Source organism: Salvelinus sp. IW2-2015, linkage group LG8 (assembly GCF_002910315.2).
Source record: "Salvelinus sp. IW2-2015 linkage group LG8, ASM291031v2, whole genome shotgun sequence".
NCBI classification, from domain to species: Eukaryota; Metazoa; Chordata; class Actinopteri; order Salmoniformes; family Salmonidae; genus Salvelinus; species Salvelinus sp. IW2-2015.
Window position 1 is genome coordinate 8442973 of NC_036848.1, and position 22967 is coordinate 8465939.

At 41.0% G+C, this 22967-nt stretch overlaps 1 protein-coding gene across 1 annotated transcript in view; it reads left to right on the forward strand.

The window, feature by feature from the left end:
• The first annotated feature begins 5237 nt into the window (after positions 1-5237).
• The window catches only part of LOC111967110 (5-hydroxytryptamine receptor 4-like), a 78865-nt gene continuing 61135 nt past the window's right edge, over positions 5238-22967 (forward strand). The window contains exons 1-3 of the mRNA XM_070444729.1: positions 5238-5435; positions 12108-12261; positions 21924-22492. Of these exons, the coding sequence (XP_070300830.1) occupies positions 5284-5435; positions 12108-12261; positions 21924-22492 (875 nt within the window). The 5' untranslated portion in view covers positions 5238-5283. The remainder of the gene's footprint in view (positions 5436-12107; positions 12262-21923; positions 22493-22967) is intronic.

Genomic DNA, 22967 nt, shown 5'->3' on the forward strand with positions numbered 1-22967 from the left:
ATGTGGAGAAGAGAGCCCAGTGACAGTATCCTAGGAGACATGATGAGTTAAGATAGTGACAGTATTCCATAGGGAGACATGTTAGAGATTAGAGATAGTGACAGTATTCCATAGGGAGACATGTAAGTTAGAGAGAGTGACGTATTCCATAGGGGAGACATGGAGAGATAGAGATAGTGACAGTATTCCATAGGGAGACATGTGGAGTAGAGATAGTGAAGTATTCCATAGGGAGACATGTATAGTTAGAGAGAGTGAAGTATTCATAGGGAACATGTAGATTAGAGAGTGACAGTATTCCATAGGGAGACATGTAGAGTTAGAGAGAGTGACAGTATTCCATAGGAGACACTGTAGAGTAGAGAGAGTGACAGTATTCCATAGGGAGACATGTAGAGTTAGAGAGAGTGGACAGTATTCCCATAGGGAGCATGTAGAGTTAGAGAGAGTGACAGTATCCATAGGGAGACATGTAGAGTTAAGAGAAGTGACAGTATTCCATAGGAGACATGTAGATTAGAGATAGTGACAGTATTTCCATAGGGAGACATGTGAGTTAGAGATAGTGACAGTATTCCATAGGGAGACATGTAGAGATAGAGAGTAGTGACAGTATTCCATAGGAGACAGTAGAGACTAGATAGTGACAGTATTTCCATAGGGAGACATGTAGAGTTAGAGAGAGGTGACAGTATTCCATAGGGAGCATGTGAGATAGGAGAGTGACAGTATTCCATAGGGAGACGATGTTATAGTTAGAGATAGTGGACAGTATTCCATAGGGAGACATGTAGAGATAGAGAGAGTGACAGTATTCCATAGGGAGACATGTAAGTTAGAGAGAGTGACAGTATTCCATAGGGAGACATGTAGAGATTAGAGAGAGTGACAGTATTCCATAGGGACATGTGAGATTAGAGAAGTGACAGTATTCCATAGGGAGACATGTAGAGATAGAATAGTGAAGTATTCCATAGGGAGACATGTGAGTTAGAGAGAGTGACAGTATTCATAGGAGACATGTAGAGATTAGAGAAGTATACAGTATCCATAGGGAACATGTGAGAGTTAGATAGTGACAGTATTCCATAGGGACACATGTATAGTTAGAGATAGTGACAGTATTCCATATGAGAACATGTAGAGTTAGAGAGAGTGACATTATCCATAGGGAGAAAATGTAGAGTTAGAGAGAGTGACAGTATTCCATAGGGGAGATATGTAGTTAGAGAGAGTGACAGTATTCCATAGGGAGACATGTGAGTTAGAGAGAGTGACAGTATTCCATAGGGAACATGTAGAGTTAGAATAAGTGACAGTATTCCATAGAGACATGAGGAGTTAGAGAAGAGTGACAGTTTTCCATAGGGAGACATGTAGAGTTAGAGAGAGTGACAGTATTCCATAGGGAGACATTGTAGAGTTAAGGAGAATGACAGTATTCCATAGGGAGACATGTAGAGTAGAGAGAGTGACAGTATTTCATAGGGAGACATGTAGAGTTAGAGATAGTGACAGTATTCCATAGGGAACATGAGAGTTAGAAGAGTGACAGTATTCCATAGGGAGCATGAGAGAAGAGAGTGACAGTATTCCATAGGGACATGTAGGAGTTAGAGATAGTGACAGTATTCCATAGGAGACATTGAGAGTTAGAGATAGTGACAGTATTCCATAGGGAGCATGTAGAGATAGAGAGAGTGACAGTATTCCATAGGGCAGACATGTAAGATAGAGATAGTGACAGTATTCCATAGGAGCATGTGAGAAGTAGAGAGAGTGACAGTATTCCATAGGGAGACATGTAGAGTTAGAGAGAGTGACAGTATTCCATAGGGAGACATGTAGAGTTAGAGAGAGTGACAGTATCATAGGGAGACATGTATAGTTAGAGAGAGGACATATTCGATGGGAACATGTTAGTTAAGATAGTGACAGTATTCCATAGGGAGACATGTAGAGATAGAGAGAGTGACAGTATTCCATAGGGACATGTAGAGATAGAGATAGTGACGATCCATAGGGAGACAGTGAGTTAGAGAAGTGACAGTATTCCATAGGAGACATTGTAGACGACTAGAGATGGAGTACAGTATTCCATAGGGAACATGTAGATAGAGAAGTGACAGTATTCCATAGGGAGACATGTAGAGTTAGAGGAGAGTGACAGTATTCCATAGGAGACATGTAGAGATAGAGATAGTGACAGTATTCCATAGGGAGACATGTAGGAATAGAGAGAGTGACAGTATTCCATAGGGACATGTAGAGTTAGAGAGAGTGACAGTATTCCATAGGGAACATGTGAGTTAGAGAGAGTGACAGTATTCCATAGGGAGACATGTAGAGTAGAGAAGTGACAGTATTCCATAGGGAACATGTAGAGTTAGAGAGAGTGACATATTCCATAGGGAGGACATTAGTATAGTTAGAGATTAGTGACAGTATTCCATAGGGAGACATGTGAGATAGAGAGAGTGACAGTATTCCATAGGGAGACATGTAGAGATAGAGATAGGGACAGTATTCCATAGGGAGACATGTGGAGTTAGAGATAGTGACAGTATTCCATAGGGAACATGTAGAGTAGAGAGAGTGACAGTATCCATAGGAGACATGTAGAGAATAGAGAGAGTGACAGTATTCCATAGGGAGACATGTAGAGTTAAGAGAGAGTGACAGTATTCCATAGGGAGCATGTGAGATTAGAGAGAGTGACAGTATTCCATAGGGAGACATGTGAGTTAGAGAAGTGACAGTATTCCATAGAACATGTAGAGATAGAGAAGTGACAGTATCCATAGGGAGACATGTAATTAGAGAGAGTGACAGTATTCCATAGGGAGACATGTAGGATAGAGAAGTGACAGTATCCATAGGAGACATGTGAGTGAGAAGTACAGTATCCATATGAGACAGTATAGTAGAGAAGTGACAGTATTCCATAGGGAGACAGTGTAGAGTTAGATGAGGAGTGGCAGTATTCCATAGGGAACATGTAGAGTTAGAGAGAGTGACAGTATTCCATAGAGAGACATGTAGATTAGAGAGAGTGACATATTCCATAGGGAGACAGTAGAGTAGAGAGAGTGACAGTATTCCATAGGAGAATTATGGATTAGAGAGAGTGACAGTATTCCAGTAGGGAGACATTGTGAGTTTAGAGAGAGTGCATATTCCATAGGGAGACATGTATAGTTAGAGATAGTGACAGTATTCCATAGGGAGACATGTAGAGTTAGAGAGAGTGACAGTATTCCATAGGGAGGACATGTAGAGTAGAGAGAGTGACAGTATTCCATAGGGAGACATGTAGGAGTTAGAGATAGTGACAGTATTCCATAGGGAGACATGTAGAGATAGAGAGAGTGACAGTATTCCATAGGAGACATGTTAGAGTTAGAGATAGTACAGTATTCCATAGGGAGGACATGTAGAGTTAGAGAAGAGTGACAGTATTCCATAGGGAACATGTTAGAGTTAAAGAGAGTGACAGTATTCCATAGGAGACATATTAGAGTTAGAGAGAGTGACAGTTATTCCATAGGGAGACATATGTAGAGTTAAGAGAGTGACAGTTTCCATAGAGAGACAACAACTTTCCTCTCTGTCAGCTCCTCTCTCTCTCTCTACTCCTCTCGCTTCTATCTCGCTCTCTGTCTCCCTCTTCCTCTCTCTCTCTCCTACTCTCTCTCTCTCTCTTTCTCTCTCTTCATCCAGTCACTGGTTCAACAGACATTTTGCCTAATTAATGAAATAAGCATCTACTTAACAATGTGATTATTTTAAATTAACTCTGCAACTTGTCCAACTATTTACTTTTTTCACAACTGCCAACAGTTTAAATCCAAAACATTGACAGCAAATACATATTGACATAGCTGTTATAATCTGAAGTACTTAAAAGGGCCACGAGATGTATTTTGATAGATTACATMAAATCCTTGAAAGATACCACCAGTCTGGTAGTTTACTGGTAAACCTTCAACGTTTCCAGTAATATACCCTCCCTTTGACAAGATGGTATAGCTTTTTATGTTTACAAATTCAGATTTATTTACTTCCTTTGCATCAATGCAAACATGATCTTCCATTCATTCGATAGTCCATCCAGTTTTGAGTCAAAGCCAGTGGAGTAGAACATGTTTTATATGTTCTGCTCAACATGAAAGCATGTTGTTAACAGACAGCTGTATAACAACTTTTATTGCATGTTTTAGTGAAATGACAACGTGATTTGATTGGACAGCCGTTAGATGTTCTCAGTCAGTTATTTTTAGCTGAGCGGGCTCTGAGCGGTTGCCTCACCCAGAGTTGTATTAGTCATTAATGGCCCATGGCTCTGGTCTATATCAAATAGACTGCGAGGGGGGACGCCGCCACACCAGAGGCTCACCCGGTGGCTCTACATCAATGATTCTCTCATTCTCGTTCTCTCATTCTCTCATTCTCTCGTTCTCTCGCTCTCTCGATCTCTCTCTCTGATTCTTTCTCTCTCTCTGTCTCTCTCTCTCCCTCCCTCGTCTCTCTCTCTTTTCTCTCCTTCTCACCTCTTCTTATTTCATATATTTTGCTCCCTGAGTCTCATACATTTATCACAAATATTTACTGCAAGGTGACGATTTAAAGTGTTTACAGTGAATGCTTATACAGTACTGTTCCATAAATATGGTGAATGTGTTGTCATGGATGTGTTATGAATGTGTTGTCATGGGTAACAGGTCCTTCAAAAATGGTTGTTGTTTAGTACATACCTCAGTACAGACTCTGACATGCCTATACAATGGTATGTTTATGTGTATTTACCATTAGTCGACAGTATGCTCTYTTCAGTGTGTTCTGAATTATTTCATATTTTTTTCACAGTATGCCTCCAACATACTGTCGCCATCGGATGAAAACCTCATCTCCAAAACAGAAACTTTTCAGGAAATAGATAAAAAGGCCACATTTTTCCATTAATGAACATACAACTACGAAACTTCAAAAGCTACAGTATTTTGAATAAATGTTTTTGGTCCTATAGTCATGAAATGTTCAGAGTACATTGAGGGGTTACGGCTTTCATATAGCCTACGTCTGTCTGTATTTTTTGCAAAAGTAGAGTTAGGAGGTTTTCATCCAACAGCGACGATACATTCTACCACATGATACACCTATGATTCAAGTGAACAATGGCAATCATATTTAGATATATAGTCAATAAGATACTTCTCATTCCACTTCTCCCCCAGAAAAATCAAGACCAATTACTTCATAGTATCGCTGGCCTTTGCAGACCTGATGGTGTCGGTGCTGGTGATGCCGTTTGGTGCCATCGAGCTGATCCACCAGAACTGGATTTATGGAGAAACCTTCTGCCTGGTCCGAACATCTCTAGATGTACTGTTGACAACTGCCTCCATATTACACCTGTGTTGCATAGCCTTGGACAGGTGAGCACCGCTGCTGAACACCTGGCTTGGAAAGATACACATAGTCAACATGTAGTCAGGAGATTTAGTATTCAATTTATACTAACACTATCAACCTATCAATACATTTTAACATGCTATTTAATGAACTGATTTATGATGGCACTTCCTGTAATTGACTTTACCAAGATGCCGAGGGCTACTGTATGAGACCAGCTTTATGATAACATAATACGTCTGCTGGGCTCACATACGAACACCTCCCTACATGTTCCAGTTTCCCAATGCGTCAGCTCTTCCACCAGACCAGTGTGTTCTTGGTCTTGTCTTGCTGCAAAAGACGAAATTGTAGTTTTATTCAATGATGTGGATGGAGAGCAAAACTTGTGCAGAGTGTGTAAGTAGCACTAGTAACTGACTGGCTGCAGTGTGGAGAGACACAATGTGCCATAAATTAAATGATTTAGATGTAGTTTCCTGTGTAGTGAAGACCCTCTTTAATTATCATCCCTATTGACCACATTAAAATGATTAATGAGTCTGATGATGAAAGCGAATGGGAAATGAAGAGAGAACGCGTTTAAAGAATTACAGGACTAATATGCTTTAATATATTAATCAATGCATTAATATGTGTTGTAAAAAGCTRCTGGGAAAATCATGGTTTTACGTGAAATGGTGGATAACATGTCAGCGTAATAGCTGCATGGTCAATCTGACGTCTGCATTGGCCGTGCAGCATTTACGGTGATACGGCCTAAGCAGAAGTCAGGGCATTCATACTTGTTGTGCTTCAAGGAGCAGTGCAGACCTGTTGAGCAGAGCTGTTGTCAAGGAATTTGTCAAGGAAGTGAATTTGTGTTTATACAGGACATCCCGCCCCCACCTACTTTCAACCAATCATGTCAATGCGAAGCTATACAGMGCCATCCACATTTTTACAACATTTGTGTGGACGCGGCGATGTGGTACAGAGCTCAATTTGGCCTCTGCATGCCTCCGGAGGCTCCACAATTGGTCACACCCTCCATATGGAGCCTCTGACCACACACCCAGATCAAGCATAAATTGGCTTTTCAGGATTCTAACCATACACAACTATAGGATGCATGACTTCCACTGCATTGCAGAGTAGCTAGTTCGTTCAACGTGCTTTCCATGCTGAGCTAAGTATTAGTGAATTCTATCAACAGAGGGGGCCTGATTACGACAGCTGAGCTCTGAATGCACCAATAGATAGGATTGCGTCACTCCGTCCCCTGCAGTTATTATTATGAAAGCAATGTTACATTAATAATGGTTCTTACCGGGGTCATAGGGCCAGACAGTAGGACRGAGAGAGAAGAGAGAAAGAAAAAGAGAGGGAGAGAGAAAAAGAGAGGATTTAGCCTTTTCCTCTGTCTCTCTCCCTCTCTTGTTTTTTTCTCTCTCTCCACCTCTCCCCTTAGCCCAGAGAAGAGAAGTGTTTTAAGTGTAAACCACTGACAGCTCTTCAATTAAATGTTAGTTTAAACCACTGACAGCTCTTCATTAATGTTAGTTGAAGATGGAAATTTGCCGTCCCATTCTACATATTTTTGGGAGAGCCACACCATTCCCTAGAGACGACACCATTCCCTAGAGACAACACCATTCCCTAGAGACGACACCATTCCCTAGACGACACCATTCCCTAGAGACGACACCATTCCCTAGAGACGACACCATTCCCTAGAGACGACACCATTCCCTAGAGACTACACCATTCCCTAGAGATAGGAGTGTATATGAAAAACATTTGTGTTTAAGATGAAAATTGGATTTTATTATTTACGAATGAATGGTGAGACGTTCCATTTATTCATTGTTTCGTTCCTCAATGCTCAGTGAAGGGAAGTACGTTTTCCTGTACGTTACACACCTCCAGTGTGTGGATTAATAGTTGCGTGCGTCAGGCACTAGAAGTTCCAGTAAGCTACGACCGCTAGCAGACAGTTATTACAATCATGAATCTAGCAGGAGGCTCATTTTTGGCTATTTCACAACCCATTTACCATTGCAAGTGTTTACAATGAGGAAGAAACATGCAACAGAAATGGTCTCTCGCCTGCCAGTCCTTTGGGCAGTCACTTAGTTAGTGCATAAAACAAGTTTAGCTATGTCAATGGTGTAAAACATGAACTGCCCTGAATCCAAATGGCTCTGTCATCTCATATTTCCAATCTGCCCCTCAAACTTTTAATGTTCAAATTCTATTCGTCKGTGTTTTAGAAAGTGTGGTGTGTTTATTGTAGGTTGGAGCCATTGTGTTGTTCTCCAAATGGTCTTCTCGTCCTTCTTGTTGTGTTTTTTTGTAGAGGAATTTCAATGAGCCATCAAATGATTTGGGGTCTTGCAGTTGAATAGTAGATGAATGTTATCAGTTCACACATCCCTGCTCTCTGTGCTTCACTGTATACTATTAGTCTCGCGTTTTTGCACATGCTCAGACAGCCATACTCTTTCTAGAACAAAGGCGATCGTGCATAAAGATGGCAAAATTCAGATATGTCATTGTTTTACCGCTATCCACTGACGGTGTGCAACATGCTTCAATGTGCCAGTAAATCAGCACAAGCTACTTTTAMATTTTTTCAAATTGCCAGCTCCAGCTAGAATTGGGATCATGAATACTGTGCTAATGCCAATAATGCCAAAAGAGTAATGGAGAGCAATGTRTAATACAGAAAATGCATGTCCGCTGTTGCTTTGACAAGATGAAGAATCACAGTYATTTTTCAGAGATTGGCCGTGTAACATTACTTTTTGAATATGCAAATTGTATCGTTCCTCCTAAAAAAACAATATACCTTGTACTTTATTATCGATACGTAGTCTTTCTAGTACCACATATTACTGTGACAGTAAGGCCTTGACATTGGCCAAGAGAAGAAAGAGAAAAGCTTCAGGACATACAGCCATTCATTTGTCTGTGAGGGAATACCAACTAAAAGGATTCAAAATATCTACAGTGAATGCTACACTCCTAGAAAAAAGGTTCCAAAAGGGTTCTTTGGCTGTCCCCAAAGGGGAACCCTTTTTGGTTCCAGGTAGAACTCTTTTTTTTCTAGATAGCACCTTTTTATCTAAGTGTAGAAAGACTAATGTGTGTTCTTAATGGAGCGGTCGTCCAGTAAATACTGTATCTCTGTACCAGATCAATAGAAAGGCAAGATGAACAGTACTGTTTAGCTGTCACGTTCCTGACCTTATTTCCTTTATTTTGTCTTTGTTTAGTATGGTCAGGGCGTGAGTTGGGGTGGGCATTCTATGTTATGTGTTTCTATGTTGGGTTCAATGTATTAGCCTGATATGGTTCTCAATTAGGGGCAGGTGTTTTACGTTTCCTCTGATTGAGAACCATATTAAGGTATGCTGTTCTCAYTGTTTGTTTGTGGGTGATTGTTTGCTGTGACTGTGTTTGTTCACCTCACGGTACTGTTTCGTTTCGTTCGTTCGTTTGTTCCTGTTCGTGCGTTCATTGTTTTATGTGTTCTCATGTTCAGGTCTGTTAACATCGTTTATTATTTTGTAGTTTGTTCAAGTGTATTTTCGTCTTCGTTATTATTATTAAAATTATGATGGATTCAACCTACGCTGCATATTGGTCCGATCCTTGCTCATCCTCAGACGAGGAGGAGGACGAGCGTTACAAGCTAAGAGTGGTGTATTTAAAAAGGGAAAGAATGCGCAGTGACCCTGAATGGAAAATCTGTTTCTCATAGAACAGGGTTGAAATAAAGTGTTCGTAGTTAACGTTTTGGTCTCTGCTCTTACAGCACAGATGTCTGCTTTTCATTTGCCTTCAGGTTAATTTCTCCGTAATGTACATTTGTGCGGTGCCAGCAGACCTTGGAATTGAGTTTTACACAAGTTCCTATAAGGCCCCCCCACTGGGCGCAGACGTMAGTTCAACGTCTAGTTTTGATTTACATTTGGTTGAGTTGTGAATTCAGGTTAAAAGTTGGGTGAAAAAAATACTAAATGTCCTTACGTTGAKGACTTTTTGCAAATCCATTCAGTTAATTCAACATCATCACATAGATTTTGGGGGTTGAAATKATGTCTAAATAACGTTGATTCAGCCAGTTTTTGTCCAGTGGGCCTTTTCCAGCGTAAGACCAGAAGGAACATTTCAAATGAATGATGGATTGTTAAAATTATTAAATCCGAATTACGAACAACAGAATTCTGGATCACATGGAATTGAAGTACCTGGTTTGTTGATCCATCTGTTTTCCATTGAGGTTCTGTTGTACGTCCTTTAAGTAGCTATTGGTGGCCAAAGTTAGCTTAATAAGCCAGGTGAACAGATGTAGAAGGTTGGCCTGGTGTCAACAAACCACACGGCTGCTGTGCTTCTGGCCTTCTGACAGACAGAATCGGTTTTAGCTAGGTGAGACAAGAAGCAGCACAGTACACAACCATGCTCCATCTAACCTAGACTCACAAACATGTTATTAATGAAGTCATGCTGTTTCAGAGCCATAATACACTCATTACTCAAGCGATACAGGGCAGGCTCACAAGACATCCTCGTCTTCTGAAAACCTGAGTACAAAACTGATGGAAGATGCCTCTCTGAACTTGGTAAACTGGCCTGGGACTATTTTCTTTCTGATGTGTCAGCTTTGTGCAGCAGTCCGACTGATCAGGTGGTCTCCTTATTATTGATGTTGTTAACAGTTGGTGGCTCCAGTTCCGTTGACCTGCAATGAAATATGAAATGCCCTCACTAACATCTCTCTGAGTCATGAAGGGTGACAGAGAGAGTAAGCATAGTAGTGCCTTGAAAACATGGTGGGCTGTGGTGCTGTGGTACAGTGATACAGGTGCATGGGCTGAGTACAGTAACAGACTGCAATGGGCTGTGGGACAGTGATACAGGGTGCAATGGGCTGTGGTACAAGTGATACCGACTGCAAATGGGCTGTGGTACGAGTGATACAGGAGTGCAATGGGCTGTGGTACAGTGATACAGACTGCAATGGCTGTGGTACAGTGATACAGCTGCATGGCTGTGGTACAGTGATTCAAGGGTGCAATGGGGGCTGTGGTACAGTGATACAGGGTGCATTGGGCTGTGGTACAGTGCAACAGGGTGCATGGGCTGTGGTACAGTGATACAGGGTGCAATGGTGTGGGTACAGTGATACAGGGTGCATGGGCTGTGGTACAGTGATAAGGGTGCAATGGCTGTGGTAACAGTGATACAGTGTGCAATGGGCTGTGGTACAGTGATACAAGGTGCAATGGGCTGTGGTCAATGATTCAGGGTGCAATGGAGCTGTGTACAAGTGATACAGGCTGAAATGGGCTGCAGTGGGCAGTGCTGTGGCACAGTGATACAAGCTGCAGTGGGCTGTGGCACAGTGATACAGGCTGCAATGGGCTGCAGTGGGCTGTGGCACAGTGATACAGGCTGAAATGGGCTGCAGTGAGCTGTGGCACAGTGATACAGGCTGAAATGGGCTGCAGTGGGCTGTGGCACAGTGATACAGGCTGAAATGGGCTGCAGTGAGTTGTGGCACAGTGATACAGGCTGAAATGGGCTGCAGTGAGCTGTGGCACAGTGATACAGGCTGAAATGGGCTGCAGTGGGCAGTGCTGTGGCACAGTGATACAGGCTGCAATGTGCTACATCAGGCAGCCCCAGTCTTGCCATGAGAAATCACGGTGTGATGAACCCATTCCAGGAATGTAACACCGAGGCCAGGGGCAAGCGACTACAACAGGGAGGTCCGTTCTGGAAGAGAGGGAAAGTAGTCTTCTCCTTTTGACAACAACCATAGGAGTTGGCAAGACAGAACAGATCTGAGACCAGGCTATGCAGAGAGGGAGAGGTTTACCACTTTATAACCATTGTGTATCAAAGCTGACATGACAACCTGGGGACCAATACCCACCACCGGGCAGCCACCGCCGTGATCATGTTGACTATTCATGTGATGTTTCAGCTAATCCCCATCCATTGTGGAGGATTGCCTGTGTCATTTTACACAGTGAAATGGTGTCGACGTACGCAAKAAATTATCGATATCAAGGTTTTTTTGTTTCGTGGAATAGGAATTAATTGAACTGTCAAACGTCAACGATCAGTTAAATACCACTCAGAAAGCAATCCCGTCGACAATGAGAGCTTCGACCTGGTTGCTGTGTGTTCGCGTTGCCATAGTAACCTGAAGTCCCTGAAAGAGGAAGAGCAAGTCAAGTGAGGCCTCTGGGACATTAACCTCTCAAGCTCCACAGACAGAGGGTTCAGCCAAGTCAAGTAGCAATTTGTGACTGACGCCATTTCAGGGAGTTTTTTTCCCGTTGTAAATAATTTAATGATCATGAAAAGTACACTCTAATATCACTTTCCCAGAAAAGAGGTAGAGATGTTTGATGTTGAAAATGTCCAAGATTAAGCAAATCCCTCAGCTACGCTCTGAACATGATAAACACAGCTTTAAAAAGATCTGATAGCAACATCAAACCCTTTGAGATCACAAATATAACTTTTATCTGTGTTTCTCACAAGGATCATGTGGTTTTAACAAGGTGTCAATTTCACGTGCAAGATACACTTGTTGACCCTGATTTTGTCCGCTGAAAGAAAAGCTTGCATTAAATATAATCATATCTATTTCCTCTATGGAATCTTCCTTAGAAGTGTTTTCTCTTCTTCTCTAGGTACTATGCCATCTGCTGCCAGCCGCTGGTCTACAGGAAGAAGATGACTTCACTGAGAGTGGCTCTAATGTTAGGAGGATGCTGGGTAATCCCCACCTTTATATCCTTCCTACCCATTATGCAAGGATGGAACAGTATTGGAATAGACCATTTGGTGAGTTAAAACTGTTTTCTGTCTTTATGTGTGTGTACACTGCGAATATTTGACACACCATGCAGTAAAACAAGGTAAAATTAAACGTGTTGTTTTGACTGTGCTACCTATATTGTAACTAATTCCATATGATGTCAATGACACCTTCACACAACCAAAAGGGTTTTAGTATAGATCTGTTCCATGTGCTATAGGGCACATGCTACGTGTTTCAGAGGATCACCTCCCAGCAGACTGAGATTGAATCTGTGTCTAGGATATGATACTGAAGCAGTAAAGCCCACCTCCAACTGCTGCTCATATGAAAACAATGGTTGAAGCAGTTAAACCCACCTTCCAACTGCTGCTCATATAGAAACAATGGTTGAAGCAGTAAAGCCCACTCCCACTGCTTGCCTCATATGAAAACAATGGTTGTAGCAGATAAGGCCACCTCCAACTGTTGCCTCATATGAAAACAATGGTTTGTAGGCCAATAAGGCCACCTCCAACTGCTTGCTCAATATGAAAAAATGGTGAAGCATATAAAGCCCATTCCCGCCTCGCTGCGCTCATATGAAACACTGGTTTGAAGCAGTAAAGCCCACCTCTTGCCTGCTGCTCATATGAAAACAATGGTTGAAGCAGTAAAGCCCACCTCCAACTGTGCTCATATGAAAACAATGGTTTTAGCATTAAGGCCACCTCAACTGTTGCTCATATGAAAACAATGTTGTTGTAGCAATGAAGGCCACCTCCAACTGCTCTCATATGAAACAATGTTGGTAGCAATAAGGCCACCCTCCAACTGCTGCTCATATGAAAACAATGGTTGTGAGCAATAAGCCACCCTCCAACTGCTGCTTCATATTGAAAAACAATTGTTGAAGCAGTAAAGCCCCACTTCCCTCTGCTGCTCATATGAAAAACACTGGTTGTAAGCAGTAAAGGCCACCTACCAACGCCTGCTCATATGAAAAGCATATGTCTGTAGCAATTAAGCCCCTCACAACTGCTGCCTCATATGAAAACAATGGTTGAAGCAGATAAAGCCCACACCTCCAACTGCTGCTCATATGAAAACAATGGTTGAAGCAGTAAACGCTCCACCTGCTGCTGCTCATATGAAAACAATGGTTGTAGCAATAAAGGCATCTCACCACACGCTCCGCCCTTTCCTCATATGAAAAAACATGGTTCTGTAGCAATAAGCCACCTCCGACTGCCTGCTCATATGAAAAACAATGGTTGAAGCAGTAAAGCCCACCTCCAACTGCTGCTTCATATGAAAAACAAAGGTTGAAGCAGTAAAAGGCCACCATCCTGTTGCTGCTATGCTCATATGACAACCCACATTATGGTGTGTAAGCAATAAGGCCACCTCCGCTGTTGCTCATATGAAAACAATGGTTGTAGCAGTAAGAAGCCCACCTCCTGCTGTTGCTCATATGAAATACAATGATTGAAGCAGTAAAGCCCACCTTCAACTGCTGCTCATATTTCATGAAAACAATGTTGAAGCAGTAAACGCCAACCTCCCGCTGCTGCTCATATGAAAACAATGGCTGAAAGCAGTTAAGCCCACCTCCCGCTGTTGCTCATTGAAAACAATTGGTGAAGCAGTAAAGCCCCACCTCCTTGCTGTTTGCTCATATGGAAAACAATGGGTGAAGCAGTAAAGCCCACCTCCCGCTGCTGCTCATATTGGAAAACAATGGCTCTGCGAAGCTGAAAGCTTCAATGAAATGGCAGTTGGCTGAACTGATACTGTGTGATTGATGATGCTCAAATGAAACAATAGAGGGTCTGCATCGAAATGTCAGACCCAAATTCTCTAATGTACAAACCAAAACAAATGGACTGGGGGAGAGGAGTGATGTAATGAAAAGTGATGTAATGAAAAAGTATGGTAGAGATGGGGTAACCCTGTCTATGTCTATCATAATCATGAACTGGGGAATGGGATGAATATTTTAAAAACAGAAACAACACAGACACAGTAGATAAACAACATACATCTAAATTGGTCGGCTTTAAATGACGAGCAGATTATGAAGGCTTTATAAACGTTTCATAAAACCTTCATAGACACTACATAAATGTGTTTACAAATTATCTGTAACCATATGACATGCTTTATAAAAGGGTTCATAAAGATTTTCCATTTTCACAACAATACTTAAACCACATCAGGGACACTTTTGAAGTCTGTTTAGTGTAGTGTTGCCGTTTAATTCAGTGCACATGCTCTCAATGTTGTTTGGTTAGAGGTTTTTCTGTAGCACAGTAAGAGGACATGTGGTGATATATAGTATTCATATACAATGATTTGAATTTGAGTGAAAGTTCAGCAACACTCCATATTATTCAGAGCCATGAAATGACACCCATATATACATTCTACTGACTACTGAGATATTCCCTACAATGGTTGTATTGCGGCACCCAGAATAGTTTTTGCTCATAAGCCAATATGTATTTCCAAATACAGTAATTCACATTGGGGGCATTTTATGACCTTGTAGCATGCTTTAAACCCTAATTTAATGCAAAGGTCACTTACATATGAAAATATAAATATCTATATAGTGTAATATTTAGAGAATTATTTTTCATTTATCATACAGGTTGTTGACACTTTTACACTATTGCTTGGGGACTTTATTTTTAGAAAGTTTCCGAAATTCCTGACCCAGAATGACTTTTTTAGTGTTGCTGACGAGACGCTGCTCATGTGATGCGTTCCAAATCAAAAGCCAGGATTGTGCTGCGCAACCGGACAGCAAAAAACAGTAAGTTAACCTTTATTTATTGTAATTGAAATTTGTTTGTTGTAAAGTGTTGACTTAGGTTAAGCTACCACAGTCGTTATTACAAATAATTTCCGTGACTTCACAGCAAATTACTAGCTATCTGAAATGTAGCTAGCTAGCAGACTCGCTACATAAAAATAAATTTAGATGACCACATATCATAGTCATTTCAATGAGATTTTTAAATGAAAGAGGAATATAATAATACGAATCGAATGGAGTTTCCCATCTCCCCATTTAGAGTTTCTGGCACAGCACAGAAATGCCCTTATCCAGATGGTGTGACAAGGCATTTCCTAACAGACTGGCTAACTTTCTTGTTGTTACTTTTAAGGTTAGAACCAACCAAGACAGACAAGAACCATTCGTCTGCCAGCTCAGGGACAAGCTACACAATTCACAGTCCTGTGTAATGTTCAATGTAATTGCATTGCTGGACTTTTTTAAACTTAATGTTAGTAAAAAAATAATAATTAATTAAAGGAAATATATGTTTTAAAACATGTCTTTAATGTTTATTGTTATTAGCGTTTTTAGTGTTAATATTTGTGTTTACATCATTAATCCTTTATGTATGTTATGAATGACGAAAGGTGTCTGCCTTATAGTAAGTACACTGTCATATGTGACTCGTTTCAGGAAAACTAGGCGTATGTTGCGCGGTCACTACTTCACAGGAAGCCCTTGAACTTAAACTTTTTTAAAATATTATCAAAATATAGTTTTTGGACAGAAATGCCTTCTGGAACGTGAACTTTCATGTGCCTTAATAACAAACTTGTATGCCATCTGTAAATACAAATAAAAATGTTAAATTACGAGCCTAGTTGTTTAGCCACAGATAAACCTTTGCGCTACCATGATTGGCTGAGATAATGAATGCGCTGGACATGCCGAGAGATGAGTTTGGATTGGTGCGGTATAGCACGCTTCTGTCTATTTAAGCTGGTCAGTATGTATTGGTAATACTTTCTAATGCAGCTTTTTTTAAATATATATTGCGTTGTAGATCTAGCTAACGTTAGCTTGCTGGCTCGCCAGCTAATGTTACATGTATGATCTTATTATTCGTATTCAAAGCCATTTTCTTTGCTAGCCTAACATTGAACCTGGTTGGTTAGCTACCTGCAGATTCATGCAGGTAGTAACGTCATTAAGTTGGGATTATGGTTCACTGTTTAGCTAGCTAGCTACATGTTTAACAAAAGACTCCTATGCAAGTAACCATTTCAATAGAAATGTTGATAGACGTACTGTAGCTGGTAATATTGCGCAGAATTACAGACAAAATTAAGAACGCTCAACACGCGTTGTAATATGCCGGTGTGCAGTAAATGTTGGCAAAAAATAGCAAATTGTTTCCAAGCAGCACAGTTGCAGTCACCAACGCTCTAGATAACATAAAAACAGCCTACAGCTCTGCTAGGGCGAGGAAAATGGCTCAGATGAGTGCTGTTGTTCATTTGTGTCTGGAAGTAGCTAGGAAGCTAGCCAACTCTAGCCAGTTAGCTTCGGTGATTGAGCACTGTTAGGGCAGAATGCTAGGATCAAACCTTAAAGACATGGGTGGGACTAAGCTTAAGAAGGGTGTGAACGATGCTGAATGGGTGTAGACAAAGAAAGCTCTCCAGTAGGTACCAAAACGGGAAAGGCCATTTTCTCAAAAGTGAGGTTACTTGTTCATCAACTTTCAAAGTATAATTACTTTCCCATTGTTCCTCAAATGCAGTTTATGTCTTATAGCCATTTTGTAGCTCTGTGTCTCTGCTTTTATCATGTAAAAAACACAAATTCAAATTGTACTTTATCAAGGCAGTTCGACACATCCATAAGAGATTTATGGATGTGTTATAAATGACCGAAGGCGTCTCACTTTAAATTAAGTATTACAGGACACAATTGTAAAATGTATTTAAAACCTCTAAAATGTAACTACATGTAATCTAAAATGTAATCTATGCAATTCATCAAAAGTAATTATTTATCACTAGTATATGCACTAGTAATGCCTGCATACTCAAAGAAAGGTTAAAATATCACCTTTCTGGTAAAAATAGTTTATAAATTGCTGGAGGTGTAGTCATTTTGAGGACACAAGCTCAAGTGCACAGTACAATTATGATACAAATATTTTTTATTCTACAAAACAGTATGAATATGTCTTGAAATTACTTCAATTATTTCTAAATACACTACCAGTCAAAAGTGAAATAACACATGTGGAATCATGTAGTAACCAAAGAAAGTTTATACATATCCAAATATATTTGGGATTTGAGATTCTTCAAATAACCACCCTTTGCCTTGATGACAGCTTTGCACACTCTTGGGTATTCTCTCAACCAAGCAACCGGGAATGCTTTTCCAACAGTCTTGAAGGACTTGAAGGGCGTCACTCCGATCACTCTCCTTCTTGGTAAAATAGCCCCTACACACCTGAAGGTGTGTTGGGACATTGCCTGTTGAAAAACAAGAGGATAGTCCCACTGAGCCCAAGCAGATGGGATGGCGTAAGGCTGCAGAATGCTGTGTAGCCATGCTGATTTTAGTGTGCCTTGAATTCTAAATAAATCACAGAACAGTGTCACCAGAAAGCAGCGCCCACACCATATACACATGCGGAGAATCATCCGTATCACACACACGAGTCTCACAAAGACACGGAGGTTGAGACTAAAAGTCTCCAATTTGGACTCCAGACCAAAGGACAGATTTCCACTGGTCTAATGTCCATTGCTCGTGTTGCTTGGCCCAAGCAAGTCTTCTTCTCTCTTATTGGTGTCCTTTAGTAGGTGGTTTATTTGCAGCCTGATTCACACAGTCTCCTCTGAACAGTGATGTTGATATGTGTTCTTTATCTTGTTAAGAATGTGAAGCATTTAGTTGGGCTGCAATTTGAGGCTGGTAACTCTAATGAACTTGTCCTCCTACAGCAGAAGTAACTCTGGGTCTTTCCTTTCCTGCGGCAGTCCCCAGAGAGAGCCAGTTCATCATAGCTGATGGTTTTTGCGACTGCACTTGAAGAAACTTTCATATCTTGACATGTTCTGTATTGACTGACCTTCATGTCTTAAAGTAATGATGGACTGTCGTTTCTCTTTGCCTATTGACTGTTCTCTGCCATAATATAACTTGGTCTTTTACCAAATAGGGCTATCTTCTGTATACCACCCCTACCTTGTCACAACACAACTGATTGGCTCAAACGCATTTAGATGGAAAGAAATTCCACAAATTAACTTTTTAGAATTTTAGAAGGCCTGTTATATTGAAATGCATTCCAGTTGACTACTGTATCCTCATGAAGCTTGAGAGAATGCAAGAGTGGTGCAAAGCTGTCATCAAGGGCAAAAGGGGTGGTTATTTGCAAGAATCTCAAATCGGCACAAATATATTTGGATATGTATAACACTTTTTTTGGTTACTACATGATTCCACATGTGTTATTTCATAGTTTTATTTCATAGAYGTCTTCACTATTATTCTACAATGTAGAAAATAGTAAAAAGAAAAAAGAAACCCTTGAATGAGTAGGTGTTCTTGTAACGGCTTTCGTTGGTGGAAGGAGAGGACCAAAACGCAGCGTGGTAAGTGTCCATTTTAATATAAAAACTGAACACTACAAAAATACAAAATAACAAAGTGAATGAACAAACGAAAATCGAAAMAGTCCCGTATGGTGCAGACACAGGAAACAACCACCCACAACCAAAATGGGGAAAACAGGCTACCTAAATATGATTCTCAATCAATCAGAGACAACGATCAACAGCTGCCTCTGACTGAGAACCATATCAGGCCAGACATAGAAATACAACAATATAGAAAACAGAACATAGACTACCCACCCCAACTCACGCCCTGACCAACCTAACACAAAGACATAAAAAGAAACTAAGGTCAGAACGTGACAGTTCTAAAACTTTTGACCGGTAATGTATACTATAATACAATTATAAAACAACTAACTATAAGATGTCACCTTCCTTAAAACTGTAAAAATACTCTTCATCAAAACGTCTTCCCCCATCGCTGTGAACGTCTCAAGGAGCTTTAGCTTGGCTTCCTCATTTTATATTAATCTTGTCCATCTATGACAAACAGATAGTGTTTTTTGTTTAAAAATAGATTCATATTCTTTTTAAAATTGCTATAAATYAATCTCTGAATGTACTATAGGGATGAAACCATTGTCCCCTGATGCACTRCGATGTAACTATTGCAGGCATGCGCTTTGTTTGTGGTTGTGATGTAGGGTTGAGCCAGGAGGTGATAGACAGTCAGAGCAGATTAAATGGTCGGAGGGACATCCCAGCTTCAAGTGGTTTCAGATTTCAAATCCTACGTCACATAGGCACAACAAATATGTATATTTCGATCTAGGGTGTCCACAGATCGATTTATAAGCAGAATTGTTGGTTAGAACCAGTACCAGAACCACGCAGATCCCCTAAACAGGGGACTTTACATCTAAGAGATTGTTAACAAAAGAGAAGAGAATCATATCAAAGTAATGTAAGCGTTGCATTGTAAGAGGCAGTTACTTTATATGAACATGTATTGCAATGTGAAATATGTCTTTCCAGATGAAACACTGATTAATCTTGCTGAAGAAGTGATTTTGTATGATTTCCCTTTTACGCTGCTGCTACTCTGTTTATTATCTATGCATCGTCACTTTACCCCTACCTACATGGACATATTACCTCAATTACTTCGACCAACCGTACCCCTGCACATTGACTGGGTACTGGAACTCCGTAGCCTTAGTTATTGTTATTTTATTGTGTAACTAATTTTTTAAATGTTATTTAGTAAATGTTATTTAGTAAATATTTTTTAACTGTTATTTTTCTTAAAACTGCATTGTTGATTAAGGGCTTGAAAGTAAGCATTTCACTGTAAGTTCTACATCTGTTGTATTCGGTGCATGTGACAAATAAAATTWGATTTAATGTGCTTAGAGTTTTCACAACTGTCCCTTGGATGATTTGTTTTGAGTTGTGCACTAAGAGTTGTGAAAATGTGCCACATAGTTGTGAAAATGTACAACATAGTTGTGAACATGTACCACATGGTTGTAAACATGTACCACATGGTTGTGAACATGTACCACATGGTTGTGAACGATGTAACACATTTGTGAACTGTACACACAGTTGTGAACATGATCCACCTAGGTATGACCAATAGTTTGTGAACTGTCACACGTTATGACCACAAGTAGTTTGTGAACATGTACCACACAGTGTGAACATGTACACTAGTTATTAACATAGTTGTGAACATGTACCTAGTTATGACCACATAGTTGTGAACATGTACCACACAGTTATGACCAAATAGTTGTGAACATATAACTGTTGTGAACATGTACACCATAGTTTGAACATGTACCACCTAGTTATGACCACATAGTTGTGAACATGTACCACACAGTTATGACCAAATAGTGTGAACATATACAATAGTTGTGAAATGTACACATAGTTGTGACATGTACCATAGTTGTGAACATGTACCACACAGTTTTGAACATGTACCACATAATTGTGAACATGTACCACACAGTTGTGAACATTGCACCAAARWKATAAAAAAACTGTAGCATGCAATAATGTAGCCTAAATCAAGTGTATTTATTTGCTCTTGACTCACGTAGTAGTCTTAAATATTCTATTCACCATCGAGCTGAGGGCGTGTCCTGTCTTAACGTAACTTAGCCTAATTCAATATAATCAATCAATCGTTCATTCATGTCATACGAGTCATTCAAGCCTTTGATAGAGGGACTCAGCGAAATGACATTGCCACGAGCAGCACCTCAGATATTGAGATGAGTGAGATGCAAGACTTCGCTCCCACACAGTCACACACAGTATCTGCGCATGTGTACGAGCCAGGGAACCAAAACAACAGAAGAGTTGAGCCTCACGCTTCAACGCTCTTAGTTGTTGTGGAAATTGACACACTATGATTACTTTCTGCCCTCTACGTCATATCGCTGAGTATTCCTTTAAAYACAAACAAGCATTTTATTTTGAAATGAAATAACAAAGGGAGGCTTGAATAATTAAACAATAAATAGAGAATTCGATTTTCTGCCAAACACCTATTTGAATAATCGTTCAAAAGCGCAGTGATATGAATACATGTTTGATTAGTGAAACATTTGGATCAGTTAGGRGTCTRCTTTCAATAGTTTACAAGATCCAGCACGGCACATTAGCAGGGCAGTCATACGCAGTGCGTACTGTATATATGCAGTGCGCATACCTGTCAATCGTAGACTAGTGTAATTTATTTCCTCAAGAGTAGAGACAGGTATGACCTGAGGTGGCCAGAGGTTCTGGCAGGGTGCCGGTGGAGGACAGTGATTAATGATCTGTTTCAAAGCCCTCATCTTCCCCACTCTGGACCTAGTCGCTACTTTCAGGAAATAGCATTGATGGAAGTTTGGTTTGTGCACCATTCATCATTGCTCTCCTAGATACGTTTAAGGGTTTAGAAAATCTTCTTGATGAACAGGAGCCTACAGGACTCYATTGTAAATGGTAGAAAACCCTGACAAGCTCAGTCCTCTTACCATAGACATAATTAATTGACAACATTTTTCACTGAACTGTATTGACCTGATTCATATCAACTTGCCCTGTCATATACTTATTCTCTGAATGATTACTGTTCTGTGTCCGTGAAACTAATATTTCATGAACTGACACATTAACCATGTGTTTTTTTCTTCTTCTGTGATGTGTTTCTGTGCGTGTGTGTGTCTGTGTGCCTCTGTGTGTGTCTGTGTGCCTCTGTGTGTGTGTGTGTGTGTCTCTGTGGTTGTGGTGGTGTTACCACATCTCAACCCCTTGGTAGATAGAGGAACGGAAATTCAGCGGTGACGTGGCCAACTCGACGGCGTGTGTCTTCATGGTCAACAAGCCGTACGCTCTGACGTGTTCCGTGGTGGCCTTCTACATCCCACTGGGGTTGATGGTGCTGGCCTACCAGCGCATCTATGTGACTGCACGGGAGCACGCACGCCAAATCAGTATGCTGCAACGGGCGGGGGCCGCCTCGGCAGACAGCGCCGACCACCAGCGCAACCACCGCATGCGTACAGAGACCAAGGCRGCCAAGACTCTGTGCATCATCATGGGCTGTTTCTGCCTGTGCTGGGCCCCTTTTTTTATCACCAACGTGGTGGACCCCTTTATAAACTACACAGTGCCGGACCAGCTGTGGGCAGCATGCCTGTGGCTGGGCTACATTAACTCCATGCTTAATCCCATTCTCTATGCCTTCCTGAACAAGTCCTTCCGCCGTGCCTTCCTCATCATCCTCTGCTGTGGGAGAAAGCGTTACAGCGCCAGGCGGCCATCCATACTGGGGCCGGGGCCCCCCTGCTCGGCCACACAGATCAACGGCTCCACCCATGTGCTCAAGTAAGTGTCTACTCCCTCCTCACCTACCTGAGAGCCCTTCACTAACTCTCTACAGCCCACAGATACTCTTCAGATGGTGTTGGCAGCAGCTTGAGATTGTATTATTAATATATTGAATGGGTTCTTAGGCAGGGGAGACATGGATCAAGTCCATGTGGATGAACTGTAGCCTACATGACCACCATGCAGCTGCCATAACATTCACACCATGTTCCTGGATCTGAGGACTGATGAGACATATTAGTTTACACAGATGACCATCTACAAAAGACTGTTTGCTTTGCTGTGAGACTTGGTGAGCTAGAGACTTGCAGTAATACATCAAGCAGCCGGCTTATTACATTTCAGCCACCCACCCAACTGTCCAATTTTAGAATTCTCAGACTATAATGGAATAAAAACTGTATTGCTCTGTCCACTCGATGCATAATTAATTTATCCCCTTGGCTGTTCTAGAGGAGAGACCTGATGTATG